Here is a 16,287-nt window from a genome sequence, read left to right as displayed (position 1 = left end):
ATGGTTCTATGATCCTCTGCCCTTGTAGTTATAGGACCATATGATTATGGGTCAAAAATAAAACTAGAAGGGACCCCTGAGGCCAGTTAGTTCAATCATCTCATTTTACAGATGACAAAACTAAGTTCAGGGGACAATGAGATACTTGTCCGAAGTCTTGAAAGTCAGTAAGTCAAAAAACACTTGTTAATCACATACTCTGTGCCAGGCACTGGGTTAAGTACTGGGGGTACAAAATGGCAAAAGATAGTCCCTGCCTTGGAGTACACAAGCAAACAGATTTGTACAAATAAGCTACATATGGAATAAAAAAAAAACAGATAATTAACAGAGACAAGGACTGGGGGAATAGAAAAAAGTTTCCTGTGGAAGGGAGATTGTAGCTGGGACTCAAGGAAGCCAGGGAAGGCAGGCGACAGAGATAAGGAATGAGAACATTCCAGGCTTAGGGACAACTGGAGAAAATGCCAGGTAACAAGAGGCAGGAGAACCTAGTTTAAATGGTGGTTTCATTGCTTTCTTATTATCTGTGACCTACAACAGTAGCTTTGGAGTCAAAATATTTGGGTTCCAAACCTAGGCATTCACCTATCACACACATCCGTACACCCCCGCCCCCACACCCCTGTCTTTGATTCTGGACCTGATATCTCACGGGTATAGGGAAGTCCTAATGAGAAAACCCCTCCTACTTGAGCTTATTGGCCACTATTTTGCAATTTATGATCTGACAGAGTTGCCTAGGACAATGGGGGATTTGCCCTGAGCCATAGTCTGTAAGTTTTTGAATCAGGACTTGAACCTCAATCTGTTTGATTCTGATGCCCACTCTTTATCTACTATATTATTTTGTCTTTTCTATTTTCATGACCTTGGAACTAGGTAACAGATCGGGTGCAAGACCGTCTTCTGCTTCCCTTTGTATTCCCAGGGCATAGTGTAGTGCCAGGTCACATAACTGGCACTTATAAATATTAAGTGCTTTCTTTATTGATTTTCTCTGCAATGATCCTGATTCCATGTTCCTCCTTAAAAGGAGAAAATGGAGGAGGAAGAAACCAATTGAGGACCTTCAGAAGGTTGACCAGTCTGTCACTCTGTCAATGTAGACTCACTCTTAGAGTGTAAAATCCTTGAGGGCTAGACTATTTCACTTTTTTTCCATCCCCAGCATCTAGTATGTGCCTGATACATAGTAGGCACTTTATGAAGGCTTGTTGATTGACTTATTGATTGAGCCGTCATCAGATGTCTCCTCCAATCACATTGGATACTGTCAAGAGCCTTCACCTGGAAGTCAGAACCCTGGGGTTCTAGCCCTCGGTCTGCCAGTCCTCATCAAGTCACATCTGTTCTCCAGCACCTCGTTTTCTCATTTGTAAAATAATAATAGGATGAACGAGAATAAGAATTTATTATAAGAATGATAACATTTCTATAATGCTAAAAGGCTTGCAAAGCACTTTACAAATCTCATCTCATTTGATCCTCACAACAACCCTAAATGGTAGGTGCTATTTTTATTCCCATTTTATAGATGGGGAAACTGAGGCAGAGAGAGGTTGAGTTACTTGCTCAAGGTCACACAGCAAGGAAGTGTCTAAGGCTGAATTTGAACTCAGAGATCTTCCTGACTCCAGGCCCAGAGCGCTATCCACTGTGCTAGAATGAGTGCCAAAGCCTCTAGCTCTAAGATTCTATTTTCTAGTGAAGAGAGTGAATGCTAGATGTTAGCAGTTTGGACACACATTGGTAAATCCGCATTGCTGTGGAAACTGACCTGCTCCAAGGTGCGTGTTACTGGCTGTTTCATCCAGAAGCATTAGTAGTGAGACCGTGAGACTTGGTCACGCCACTTACAGGTGTTACCTCAACCAAGACAGGAAATATCTCTACATCTCAGGTTCCTCATCAGTAAAATGGGCAGGTTGCACTAGGTTCCTTCAAAGATCTCTGGGTTACCAAACTCCAGTCAGCAGGGACCTCACCCAGCCCAGCCCATAACAGAAGAATACCCATTACTTCCCTGGGCCTCAGTTTCCTAATTTGTAAAATGAGGGGGTTGGACTCAATGACCTCTAAGACCCCTCCATCTATAAAGCTATCATCTTTGGGAGCACATTTTGTGTTCGAAGACCACCAAGGAAGGGGAGCCCACTGGCTGCCAAGGTGGCGCATTCCACTTTGGGGAACCTCTAAGAGTTAGGAAGCTGTTTTGTTTTACTTTTTCCTGACATCAAACCTAAATCTACCTCCTTCTTAAGCATGTCTTCTGGGTCCAAATACAGACAAGTCTAATCTCTCATCCATGAGGCAACCTTCCCTATACTTTACCAGAGCTTTCCATCCCCCTGGCCTCACCCAAGACTGCATCACTTGGTATTTCTCCCAGGTGGTATCTACACAGGTACTAACCAAGCTCATCCTGCTCAGGTCCAAGATCAAGCATGATCCAGCATGGTTGAAGTGCTGGGGCCTTACTCTGAGTTATTTGCTCAGTTGTTTTCTGATGCTAAGATAGGCTATTAAAGATAAAGCCCACGTGCAGCCATTTGGTCCCAAACATGGAGGCCAGAGGAAGTCACGTTTTCTTTTTTTTTTTTTTTTTGCACATTTTTGGAAATTTAATAATCCTGTCTTTAAGACAGCCCTGAGACAGGGAATTAGAGAGTTCAAAGCTAGAAGGGAACCCCAAAGTCAGCCAGTTTCACCCCACCAATTTGGAGATAAAAAAATCCATGACACTGAGAGATTGTGACTTGCCGATTAGAATATATGCTCCTCAAGTGCAGGAATCTTTTTTTTACCTTTCTTTGTATCACCAGCACTTAGGAGAGTACCTGCCACATAGTAAGCACTTAATACATGTTCGTTGTCTGACTAGGACTGCCCATATAACTCAGAAACACACTTTTAATTTTGTATTTTAATTCTCACTAGAGTTTTAATATCTCTGAGCTATTGGCAATGAAGTATTGGGAAAAGAACACAGGGTCTAGAGGTAAAAGATGTGAGCTCCAGTCCTACCTCTGACAGCGGAAGGCAATGAGATGTTAGTGTTAAATCTGGCATGAGGGCACCTGGCTTCAAAGACTAGGAGCTTGGAGTATAGGAAAGGCTGTCATATGGAAGAAAGATTGGACTCTTCCACCAATTGCTACCTATGCCCCTTTGGGCAAGTCAATTAACCTCTCCAGTTAACCAGTTGTATTGGAAAGAGCCCTGGTGATGAAGTGAGTGGACCTGAGTTCTAATCAAAACTTCTCACACTTACCATCTCTAAAATTTTTCCCCCCTGGGCCTCAGTTTCCACTTCTATAAAATGAGAGGTTGGACTAGTAGGCCTCTGAGGTCCCTTCCTGCTCTCTAGATATGAGCCTGGGCTCTTTTTGTTATAATCTCTGGGAGGTGGTTTGGGGCTCTAGGCTTTGGTTTCTTTATTTTAAAAAATGAGGAGGTATGTTACCAGCTTTAAATTTACAAGGTTGTTTTCTCATTCTAATTATATGATCCTTTGATCTGATGAAGTCACTTGACCTCCTTATGCCTACAAAATGAGGAGTTAGGGTTAGGTTTTCTTAAGTCTTTCCCAGCTTTAAATCTTGTGATCCCACAATTGCATCTGGACACATCTATTTCCAAAGCCATCTCACTATTTTCCTCTCCTTTCCTCTATCAGAGGCCCGAGAACAAGTCAAAAGGAAATCATTACATAAGATTACAGACACACGGCATCTCTAAGGACTAACTTTGAAAGACTTGACTCCTCTCATCAATGCAAGGTTCAAAAGAATAATGATGGAAAAAGCTATGCACATCCAGAGAAAGAATTATGGAATTTGAATGCAGATGGAGGCAAAAAACTATTTGCTCTCTCTTTTTTTCTTTTTCCTTCTTTTTTGGTTTCATTTCTCTGTTCTCATGATTCATTCCACTGGTTATAATTCTTCTTTCCAACTGGTCTATTATGTAAATAAGTTCAGTGGGAAAGTAAATATAGAACCTCCATTGGATTACATACTGTCTCGGAGGGAGGGGGGAGGAGAGGGAGGGAAAGAAATTTTGGAACCCCAAAACCTGTGGAACTGAATGTTGTAAACTAAAAATAAAAATAATATTTTTTTTTCGAAAGGCAATCATTGTTTTAATTACTCACCCCACTACCTGCTCCTACGAGGATAGATTTGTCTTCTTCCTTTTCACCTTTGTTCCTCTCTCTGCAACCAGGGTTGAACTTGACTTTAGGATCAGTAGGACTGTTGAGAGCTGGTGGATTTTCTCCAAACTGCCTTCCATGATGGGGTACCAATGGCCCCAGCTCAGGCTGAGCTTTGGCTGCTGTGGTCTCCTTCACCTGACTGAGAGAGAAGATGGCAAGGAGCTTGAGCAATCAAACAAAAAGGTTAAGTATATACTGCTCTGAAAACCACAGTGAAAGTATCATCATCTATAAGAAGTATGAAAAGACATGGAAGACCTTCAGAAATAAACAGTTGTTGTTCACTCTGTGGATCCTTGACCTTGGAGGTTGGTCATGAAAGAAAGAAAGAAAGAAAGAAAGAAAGAAAGAAAGAAAGAAAGAAAGAAAAGAAGGAAGGAAGGAAGAATGGAAGGAAGGAAGGAAGGAAGGAAGGAAGGAAGGAAGGAAGGAAGGAAGGAAAGAAGGGGAGGAAAGAAATAAAGAAGGAAGAAAGAAAGAAAGAAAAAGAAAGGAAAGAAAGAAGGAAAGAAAAGAAAAGAAAAAAGATAAAAAAAGAAAGAAAGAAAGAAGGAAAGAAAGAAAGGAAAGAAGGAAGGAAGGAAGGAAGGAAAGAAGGGGAGGAGAGAAATAAAGAAGGAAGAAAGAAAGAAAAAGAAACAAGAAGAAAAGAAAGAAAAGGAGAGAAAGAATGAAAGAGAGAAAAGGAAAAGAGAAGGAAAGAAAGAAAAAGGGAGAAGGAATGAAGGGAAAGAAGGAAGAAAAAGAAAGAAAGAAACCTATTTCTTGTCATTTCCAATAAGGCGTCGGTCAACATAGATTTCTAAAGAGGAATCATATTTCTTTATTAAAAGCCTAGAAGTCATTTGCAATCTTTGTAACAGGAGAAGCGAGAACCTTAAACCAGATTACTGGTACTAGGTATTTTCCCTAGCTCTCCTACCTAGTTATTTTCCAAGCTGGGTGTTTCCCTGAGACTCCCTCCCCTCAGGCTAAAATGAGAGGGAGATAATATCCCCTGAGCCCAAAGGTGTCTAGCCCTTCATTAGGAAGACCAAGGTAAGTAAAAAGTTTAGATCTCTTCTTCCTTGTAAGGGAAGCCACTCGCTGATAAGAATTCCCATTTCCGTAACCCTTTGTAGATTCCAATGCATTCACCTAGAAATAACCCAATGAGGTAAGCGGAGCAAATGTTGTCATTCTTGCTTTACAGATGAAGAAACATTTCACTGCTCTAATGACTTACTCAGGGTCACTTAGCAAGAGAGAGAATGGAACCCAGATCTTTTGACTTGAAGTTTAATAATCTTTCCACTGCCCTACACCTAATAAACAGAATTGGTACCAGGCTGCACTCACGTAACTCACTAAAGCATAGAACACTTGCCTTGTAAACCTTGAGGTCCTATGTAAATATGAGCTATTAGAATGAAAATAATTCTTGTTATGATTAAGTGTAGTATATCATGGTTTCACGTCAGATTCAGAAATCCCATCAGTAAACCAATACCAGACCACTCCCCTTTGCGGGAAAAAAGGCACATTCTGGGAAAGTTGGCTGTAAAGTGAATTGTTCTAAATTGAATGTAACTGCTCCCCATTAAAAGGCCAAAGATATATTCTCATAATAACACCTTGGTCCCAAGATATTTCTTAAGGCGCATTTAAAAATACAAGCTAACCTTTTAAAAATAACAAAAGAACCATTTTCAGATTTAAAACCTTATAAAATAAGTCACACTGTGTAACTGTTGCAGTGAAATCGAGAATCCCAAGACCAGCAAAGGGATACCTTTAAGTCAGTTAGTCAATCAACCAGCATGTATTAAGTTCATTTGGGGCTAGATTCATGAGAGGTCTGTTTTGTTTTTGCCAGGCTGATTTTCCTTCTATATCGACCGGGGCATGGCACTCCTCTGCTCAGCAATCTCCACTAGCTCCCACTTCCTTACTAAATAAACTCTAAACTAGTATTCAAAGCTCTTCACAAGCAGTACCATCCTATCAGAGGCATAGCAGATGGAATAATGGACTTGAACCCAGGAAGACCAGCTAGGTGTCATAGGGAATAGAATCCTAGTCAGGAAAACTTGAATTCCAATCCAATCTCACATACTAGCTGACTCTGAGCAAGTCACTTCCGCTCTATCTGCCTCAGTTTCCTAATCTGTAAAATAGGGCTAATAATGGCACCCATCTCCCAGGATTATTGTGGGAATAAATATGAGATAATATTTGTAAAATGCTTTGTACACCTTAAAGTGTCATGCAAATGCCAGTTATTATTATTAGAATCCTGATGTTCGATCCCAAACAGATCCTTTAACCTGTCTCAGCCTCAATTTCCTCATCTGAAACATGGGGATAATCATTATGCTTCCTTCTCTGGGCTAAATTAGTGATCAAAAGAGATTCCTGTATGGACAAAGCTTTGAGAACCATAAACTGCCTTATGTAACTGTTATTGTTAATATGAACATGAATTAATTAATGTTTAAATTAGACACTATTTTGTGACCCTGGGCAAGTCACTTAACCCTATTTATCTCAGTTTCCTCCTCTGTAACATTACCTGGAGAAGGAAATAAAAAAACCTTACAGTATCTTTGCCAGGAAAGCCCCCAATGGGTTCATGAAGAGTTAAGCATGACTAAAAAGCAGCTGAAAATTATTAATACGACCCTTCCAGGCTTATCACACACATGCCTGATGCATTTTGGCCTTTGCTTGCCAACTTTAAAGTGTGTTCATTTTAATGCATCAGATACTGTGCATGTGGGCTGGCTTGCCCATCTCTGTCTCCCCATTGTTCCCTGACCACTTCTGCCTTTGTTCCCAATGTTCTCTGTTCCTGAATACTGTGCTCATGACCTTGGAAATTCAACTCAGTGCTCCCTGCCCTGGAAGCTGCCCACCCACATAACCCAAGTCCTTACATTCATTTTGTGTGCAGCATGATCTCATGGACAGGTAGCCATCCTTGGATCCAGGAAGACCTGGGCTCTAGGCCTACCTCTGATACATATGGGCTGTGTGCTCCTGGAAAATTCACTAAAACCCGTATTTCCCCAGGTAATACTAGCTAACATTTATATAGTTTTTTAAAAGTTTGTACAGTGCTTTACATATGCATAAATTATTGTATATTATTATGCATAGGTTATCTCATTTGATCCTCATGACAACCCTGCAAAGGAGGTAGTGTTACCATTATCCCCATTTTGCAGATGAGGAAACTGAAACTGAGAGAGGTTAGATGACTTGCCCAGGGTCATACAGTTAGTCTATGTGACAGGATCTCAACTCAGAACTTCCTGACTTTATAATTTTCTTTTTGTGTTCCATTATATATATGGAAATACCCATTTTCTTTTGTTTAAGTTTAAAATATTACACAAAGAAGTAAATAAATAAGTAATGCACATCCTTAAAGGTCATCCTCTTTTTAAAGTTGTATTGCCTCACTATTGATTAGAGAAGTGCAACTAAAAACAACTCTGAGGCACCACCTCACATCTATCAGATTGGCTAATATGATAAAAGAAGGCAAATGCTGGATGTTAGAGGGGATGTGAGAAAACTGGGACACTAATGCACTGTTGGTGGAGTTGTGAACTGATCCAACCATTCTGGAGAGCAATTTGGAACTATGCCCAAAGGGCTATATAAAACTGCATATCCTTTGACCCAGCAATACCACTTCTAGGTCTGTATCCCAAAGACACCCCCCAAAAATGGGGGGGGAGGGAAGGACCTGTTTGTACAAAAATATTTGCAGAAGCTCCTTTTGTGGGGAATGGCTAAATAAGCTGTGGTATATGATTGTAATGGAATATGATTGTGCTATAAAAAATGATAAGCCAGATGATTTCAGAAAAACCTGGAAAGGCTTGCATAGTGATGTGAACAGAACCAAGAGAACATTGTACACAGTAACAGCAGGACTGTTTGATGAAGAATTGTGAATGACTTAGCTCTTCTCAGCAACACAATGATCTTAGACAATCCCAGAGGACTAATGAGGAAGCATACTATCCACCTCCAGAGAAAGAACTGATATTGAGTGAATACAGACTAAAGCAGGCTATTTTTCAGATAAATAAATCAATAAAGTTCCATTGCCCCTGTACATAGTACTTAAATGAATCTCTTAAAATCATAGAATGAAACAGGATAGCTCCAGGCAATACCACACTCAAACTATCTTCAAGTATTCCAGCCCCTTTGCCTAGCACTCAAAGTTTAAATGGTGCCTCCTCTGGGAAGCGTTCCCTGACTCCTCAAAGCTGGGAGAGTCCTCTCCCTCCTCAAATCCCTTGCTTTATTTTCCTTCATTCTCCAGACATATTCAGGATACTCTTCAGGTTCCAATGTGCCTTCTAGTTATTTGTGCCAGAAATGTCCTCCCTCCTCACCTCTCCATCTTGGCATCTTCAGCTTCCTTCAAGGAACAGCTCAAATGTCATTTCCTAAATGACCTCTTTCCTGGTCCCTCCAGCTGAAATGCTCCCCCACCCCCACAAAATTATCTTGGTTTTATTTTATATTTACCTGTTTGTATACAAACACAGAAAGTAAGGTCTCTGAGGCAGGAACTGTTTCATTTTCCTTTTTCCCCCAGCAAGAACTATAGTGTCTGGCACAGAGTAAGAACTGAAGAAATTTTGTTTCTTTGTTATGTAAGGGTCTCTTCTCTGCTACTAGACAGAAAGCTCTTGGAGAGAAGTCATGTTTGTCTTAGCTTTACTGTGCCTCTAGTGCCTTCTACCCAGCAGGTCAGAGATAACAGATTAAGAATTAGAAAAAGAAAACCTTAGAGGCTTTTATATTGGGCCCCTCATTTTCCAAATATAAGGAAATTTAAGGCAATAGAGGTTAAGTGACTTACAAAATATCAAAGACAAGATTTAAATCCATACTGATCCCTTGACTCTGAATCCTGTATAACTTCTGTTCCTGATATATCTAAATATCCCTTTGTAAAAGCTAAATTGGTTGTTAATTGGAGAGAGGGCCTAGTTTTTCTCTGAGTGGGAGGAGGAGTTAGGATGGAGGTACTCAGATCTATAGAATGGCTTTATGACTTTGCCTTCTTTTTATAGTGAAGGCCCCATGAACATTGTAGTTTAGATGAAGAGGAGATAGGCATCGGACCTTTGGTCCCATGTAACCAGAATGGCCTTTGTTTTCTTTGAATGACTCAGCTTACCTCATTGAGCCTCTGGACACTGTGGCTTGCTCTTCAGGGCAGGAAGCCCAAAGAGCATGCCAGGAAGCAGAAAACTTCCTGCGTGATGAGTCATGGGGCTGGCTGAGGGGAGGTGTTAACGTCTACCCTAGGGGGAGGAGCCAAGTCAAGAACCAATCGGCCCTGGTCATTCAGGTGGCGCTTGATGATGTCAAAAACTCTATAAGAGAGGAGAGGACAGCTTGAAGCTCTCTCTTTCCTTTTCCAGTTGGTGTGGGAGCAACGAGGAGCGTGACTCTGGGCCAGCCCTTGCTCTCGGGCCGAGCCCAGATGTTGGTAACTATGAATTGTATTGGGTCTGTCTGTTGATATTTGTAATTTGTTTGTATTTTGGTTTTGAGGTTCAGGATGCTGGTTTGTTTTCCCCTCAACTAAATGAATGTTTTGAACCTCAGGGTGCTGGCTTTTTTCCCCTGAAGTACATGAATCTGTATTTGGTATATCTCTTGATGCTTGTCTGTATGCTCTCTGAACTAACTGAATGCTAACTGAATGCTGGCCTTTTCCCCTGAACTAAATGAATGTTGTCTGTATGCTAACTGAATGCTGGATTAAAGTAAGCTGGTCAACCCCTTCACCGTGCTTTCCTTGTTTAAGCAGATAAAAAGAACCTGTGCTTTCCCGGCGTCCTGGCAGCCTCCTGGGTCCCGGCAGCCCCCTGGGTGCCGGCTGTGGGGGAGGGATCTTACTCGCCCACTGAAGCTGCTAGTTGGGTTGTTAAAACATCCCATCACCTTCCCTCACTGTTGGAAGAATTTTCAATAAGAGTCTCAGAGCAGAATCTGAGGCATAAATGCCCATCTGCCAGATGAGAGCTGTTCAGTGATTGAACACACACACACACACACACACACACACACACACACACACACACACGCACACACACACACACGCACATACACACACACCAGAATGAGTCCTTTATATTTTCAGATGAAAATCTGTTTCAAAACAACAATGATCTTTAAAAAACAAGGTGGGGGAGGTGGGTCATGGGGGCTGGTACCGCACAAAAGCCTCCCCAGCTCAGAAGCTGCATGTCTGCCTTTAAAACAAGCAGTTTGAGAACACCCCGCAGTGCTGTTCACAAGCTCACAGTTCTTATTGCTGCTGCCTTCATGCTCATGTCTAACTTGACGATAAGTAGTGATTACAGTTTCAAAAGATGAAAAAAGAAACACTGAGACCTGTTGGAAACAGAAACCTAGCCAACTTTTACCTAGTAACGGACCTCCAGCTTGGTCTTATGCCATCCAATGGTAAGAGCAGTGAAGAAGGAGGATGCAGATGCCAAGTGATTCAAAAAAGAGATCTGCCCAACTGTTCACCAGCCCATTATGGGCCTGACCCAAATCTTCCAGCAAATTGGCCTCTTTAGCACTGTGTGCCTGCAGTGTGGGTTGGATCCATCCAAAGGACTGAGGCACGCCCGACAGAACATAAAGCTTGGAAAGGTCTAGGTGGGGGCAGCAAAAAGGTCACCAGATGCCACCTTAAAGGTCTGCCAACTTTGGCAGACATTTATGTCACCAATTTCCAATTGCCCCCACTAATGCACGCAGTGCCTTCTGGAATAAGAATGATATTCTTGCCAAAGCCTGAAATTGGGACCTAATTTCAGCAAATAGAAGGGTGAAAAGGCATGGGTGGAAGTTGTGAAAGGGAAAATTAAAGCTTTTTGTCATGAAAAAGTCTTTAAAAACTAGGACTTATTAAAGAGGAATGGGTGGCTTTAAGAGATAGTGGGTTCTCCCTCAGGTGAGGTCTTTAAATAAAGGCTGGATGACCATTTCTCAAGGGTGTCCTGGGGGAGATTCGGTTTTGGGGTGTGGATTGGACTGGTTCTGGGATTGTGTTGTTTTTGCTTTCTTTAGGATGGGATAAAAGATAATCCAAATACTTACATTTTCTTTAAAAGAAGAAACATGTGCATACATGCATGCAAATACATATACACATACAAATATGCATACAGGTGTATGTATGTATATATGTGTGTATAGTAACTTCTATCTGTATTTATGTATGTCTTTCTTTGTATAGTCAGCACTTTGGACAGGGCCTGACACATTGTAGGTGCTTTATAAGGGCTATTTGACTGGACTTGATCAAAGCACCTCAGTGTCCTTCATCTGAATAGCAGTGATCACTGGACAGGTATGGAGAAGAAAACTGGGGAGCATTTATACTAATCCCAGGACAGTACCATGACATTACCTGATGAAGGCTTATTCTGTGGCTGATGTTTATCTATTCAACTGATCAGACCCACTACCTCCTAAGGCAACTCACTTTATACTTTGGGATAGCTCTATGCACAACAAGGTTGTCCTTAACCTCATAAACAACTTCCAACTAATGCTCCTGGTTCTGACCTCTGGGCCCAAGAAGAACACTGGTATGTAGATGCTACAGTGGACAGACAGCTAGACATGGAGTCAGGAAGGCCTGGCATTGGTTGAAGAGCCAATTATACTCTTCAGAGCTTAGATGAAAACAGGAAGCTAATTTGAAATCAGGAATTCCAGTGGCATGCAGGCCTATAAAGAACATTTTTAGCTGTGTCCTAAGAGGGAATCACTTGGGGGAGAAGACAGAAGAATCCCTGTACCTTCTTTCCTCCTTGAACAGACGACAACCTTATGAACCTTATAAGGATGGAAGGTTTTGGCCATTTCAATGCTCATCCTTGTAGTATCCTCAGAACAGTAGTAGCTGTTGGAAGCATCTGCAATTTGGGAGCTGAGAGTAAACCAGACATAATAAAAAGGAAGTCTTAAAACTCTACAGGGAGCACCCCTAAAAAATCAAGACCAGAAGAAGTTCACGAGGATCCCCTAAAGGGAAAAAATGACTTTCAGCAACTAAGAGATATGTTACCACTTTGTCATATGGGTTACATAAGTATGAGCCCAGTTTCTCTCAGATTAAATGTGTACTTGAGGGAAAATATGCCCCTTGTTTGGGGGGATACTTTGTAAGAATTTTTATTACTATACCTTATTAAATACATGATCCTAGAAGCTAATTAAGTGTGTCTGGCTGACTAGTTGATATAATCTGATAATGAGAAAAGTAAATCAATGGGGGCTCATCAATTATAATGTAAAAAAAAAAACAATCACCACTAACCTCTCCAGGTTATACCTAGAACCTTAAGGGCATAAGCAGACAGTCATTCTCTAGGGAGCCAACTGTTAGCTCAATATGAGTTGGGAGAGTAGCCCTAGAGCCCATGCTACAGATGACAATCCAAAAATTTCAAAGGCCAGGAACTGAGGAGAGCAAATTAACTTGATTGGTACATACATCTGCTGAGAGTTCTTAAACAATATATGTGTCTACTCAATTTCTTGGTTTTCTTATCTACAAAAAGGGGGTGACCTTCAGGGAAACTTGTTTGAAAATTAAAATATGAGTGCATTTTTCCCATTGTATCTCTTTAAAAATAAATTTTAAAAATATATCTAAAAGCAAATTCAACTAACATTTACTAGGCACCTACTATGTGCAGAGCAAGGAAATTTACAGGAGCTTTTTTTTTTTGGAGTCAGTATCATATGTTAAACAACCCTGGGTTTATACTAGGTATGCGACCTTGGACAAGGCACATAAAGTCTCCTGATCAGTATTCCCTTATAACAAGAGGAGGCTGTAATAGATGATATCTGATGTCCTCTGGAGCTCTAACTCTGTGATTCTATTAGCCTATGATGTGAATTCAATTCTCAGCCTCATGGAGTTCCTGCCTACACTTGACATAGTCTAAAAGGATGAGATAGAAACCCAACCTGGAGAGTTTTGAGTGTAGAGACCATGAAGACTATAAACCTGCCCTCTGAGGTTCAGTTATCTTCTCTCGGCAGATGACTCACAGATCCATGTATCCACCACTAGTCTCTCTCCTGAGTTCCAGTCCTATATCAACAATACCTTACTGGGCCATTCCATCTATCTATAACTATAGGTATATCAAGCTCAACATGTCCCAAATATATGGAAATAATAAAGAAATGCAGTTTAGTTGTTGAATACTCCAAGTAAGAATGTAGAGAAAATATGGAACAGATCTTTAGAGGACAGCCTGTATTGGTGATCACCATGGGCTCCTAGCACTTATTCAACCAAGTGCCCTTGAAGAGTTTTGGCATTTATCTCCATGATTAAATTAGGTAATTAAGGTGAGGCTCCAGGTGGGGAGGTCTGATTATCTTTCCCAAGTAGGCCCAAAACCCCTAGCTATTACGTGCTAGATCAATGTGGATGTGAAGCCCTCAAGGTCCTAGGGGAAGGTGCTAACTCCAGAGCCAATAGTAAGAGCTTAAGTTCTGGTGGCTCAGATGACATTTGATGATGGCTAAAGAGTGCATAAAAAGAGAAGACAGAGCTATTTGCTCAGGGCTCTCACTCTTGGAGATGTGTTGATGTGGAGACTCTAGGCAGTCTTAGTTAAGAGCCCTCCAGCTTGTAAACTGGGATGTTCAGACTTTGTTAAACTCTGGTAACTATGCATTGAGATTTGAATCAGACAAGGTCTGTCTGTTGATGTTTGTAATTTGTTTGTATTTGCTCTGAAATTGAGGGTGCTGGCTGTTCCCCCTGAACTAAGTGAATGATATTTGTATGTTGGATTAAAGTAAGATTGTTAACCCATTAACGTTGCTTTCCTTAGTAAAGCAGATCAAAAGAACCTGGGCTTGCATCATTCTGTGAGCTGGTTGTTGTTGGTTTTATACCCCCCACAGCAGCTGCTAGCTGGATTGCTGCAACACAGCCATAATTAAGAAATCACAAGGGGGATGGTTTCAGAAAAAAAAAATGTGGCAAGAACAACATGAACTGATGCAAAAGGAAGTGAGCAGAACCAGGAGATCATTGTACACAATAACAGCAATATTATAAAGATGATAGACCATGAATGACTTAGCTATTCTGATCAAGGCAATGATCTGAGACAATTCCAAAGGACTCATGATGAAAAATTCCATCTACCTCCAAAGAAATAACTGACTAATTCATAGTGAAAATTGAAGCAGAATTTTCTCACTTTCTTTGTTTTTCTTCCTTTGTTTTGGTGTGATATGGCTAACATGGAAACATGTTTTGCATGATTATTGCTTATCATATTGTTTGCCTTCTCAATGGGTGGGGGAGGGATAAGAGGGAGAAAGAGAATTTGGAACTCAAAAATATTTTTTTAAAAGAATGTTAAAAATAACTTTTTAATCACTAATGAAGAAGGAGAAGGAGGAGAAGGAGAAGAAGGAGAAGAAGGAGAAGGAGAAGGAGAATTATTGTTTCATTCTTTGTACATACATCTTTAGTTCCTGGAGTGATAGAGGATATCCACTGTAAAGCACAAGTTTAAGGGGGTTTCCTGTGGATGGCAAAGCCCTCCAGATGCTCATTTTTATCAATGACATTTTTGCTGGTTATATCAAGTCCAGGACATTTAATGAAGTCTGCTCAATGGAACAAAAGGCAGCATAGCATAATGGAAAGAGAAATGTCCTTGAAACCAGGAAGACCAGAGTTCAAGTACTATGTCTGAAAGATACTCACTATGTGACCCTGGGCAAGTCACTTAACCTCTCGGTGCTCTAGGCATCTCTCTAAGCCTGTAAGCAGAGAAGGTGTGAATTTGCATTGGTAGAGGGAGTTTCCTTATCTGAGAGCTCACATAGCAGTGAAATAACAAATCCAGTCCCTATTCCCTGGGAGAACAGGAATGTAGGCATATATCTCAAGGTCAAAATTAGGGGCAGAAGAATGTTTACAAAGGCATAAAAGAAAAAAAATAGTGCAAGTCTGATGAAAGTGTGCCCCCACCCACAATAGTCAATAAACTCTAGTGATCAAATATAAAATTCTTTCTTTAGCATTCAAAGGCCTTCACCACCTGCCCCCTTACCACCTTTCCAGTTCCTTAGTGCTGACCTGCTGTATCATGGAAAGAGTGCTTCTGTGAAGTTTGGGGAATTATCAAAATGAAAAACACCAAGAATCCCTCCCCCCATTCTCTCCCCCTCCCCTCCGCCTTCCACTCTCCCCCTTCCAAGCTATTGAGGAGACACAGTTTCACGTCACTGGTTGGATTTTCCACGAATGGCATTCTCGGGTTCTACCTAGAGGCCTAAATGACTTAACAGTTTAAAATTTTAATTGCTTTAATAGATTAAAGGAAATGCAAAGACAATAGATAGATGATAGATAGAGGGACAGAGGTACCCTCATATAGATAGATAGATACAGATGTAGATATGATTATGTAGTGTATAGAGATAGTGTATTTACAGATTTGAGTGTATTACATCTATATGTATCTATATGAGTCTATCTATCTGTCCATCTATCCATCTGTCTATCTGTCTATCCATCTGTCTTCTAGGACTTCTTTCTGATCTACTCCAAAGCATTTAATGACTCATTATTAAGTTCAGCCCAGGCCTAACAGAAGCATATTTCAAACTGCCAACTTACGTCTTTGGCTTTTCCACCAGGAATCGGTAATGTTTACTCCCGATAATTTTCACCACAGTCTCAGGCATTGGAGCCCTCCGATAGGGAGTGTCCCAAGAAGAAGACATGACTTTCTGGAATGTTCCCACCAGACACCTACAGCCCTGTCCTTGGAAATCTGCAGTTTGGAGCTTCAGAGCTTTCCAAGGGCTACCACAGGGCTGTTTTCCCTCCACTGCAAAGAAGGAAGCTAGGATTAGTTGCTTAATTCCAAGAGAGGATCTGTCCATTTTTTGCCTAGGGCCATCCAAAGACTGTTGAAATGGAAGGAGCAGAATTTGGAGTCAGAGAAGCTGGGTTCAAATACCAGCTGGGCTCCCTA

General features: G+C 41.0%; 1 protein-coding gene across 1 annotated transcript in view; it reads right to left on the bottom strand.

Annotated features, from left to right (window-relative positions):
- The window catches only part of C4H1orf87 (chromosome 4 C1orf87 homolog), a 70,827-nt gene extending 54,794 nt beyond the window's left edge, over positions 1–16,033 (bottom strand). Inside the window, exons 1-2 of the mRNA XM_036753336.1 lie at positions 15,927–16,033; positions 4,157–4,358 (exon numbers count right to left, since the gene is read on the bottom strand). Of these exons, the coding sequence (XP_036609231.1) occupies positions 4,157–4,358; positions 15,927–16,033 (309 nt within the window). The remainder of the gene's footprint in view (positions 1–4,156; positions 4,359–15,926) is intronic.
- Between the last annotated feature and the right edge of the window lie 254 nt (positions 16,034–16,287).

The sequence above is a fragment of the Trichosurus vulpecula genome, chromosome 4 (genome assembly GCF_011100635.1).
Source record: "Trichosurus vulpecula isolate mTriVul1 chromosome 4, mTriVul1.pri, whole genome shotgun sequence".
In the NCBI taxonomy this organism is placed as follows: Eukaryota; Metazoa; Chordata; class Mammalia; order Diprotodontia; family Phalangeridae; genus Trichosurus; species Trichosurus vulpecula.
This window is presented reverse-complemented; position numbering and strand designations above follow the sequence as displayed.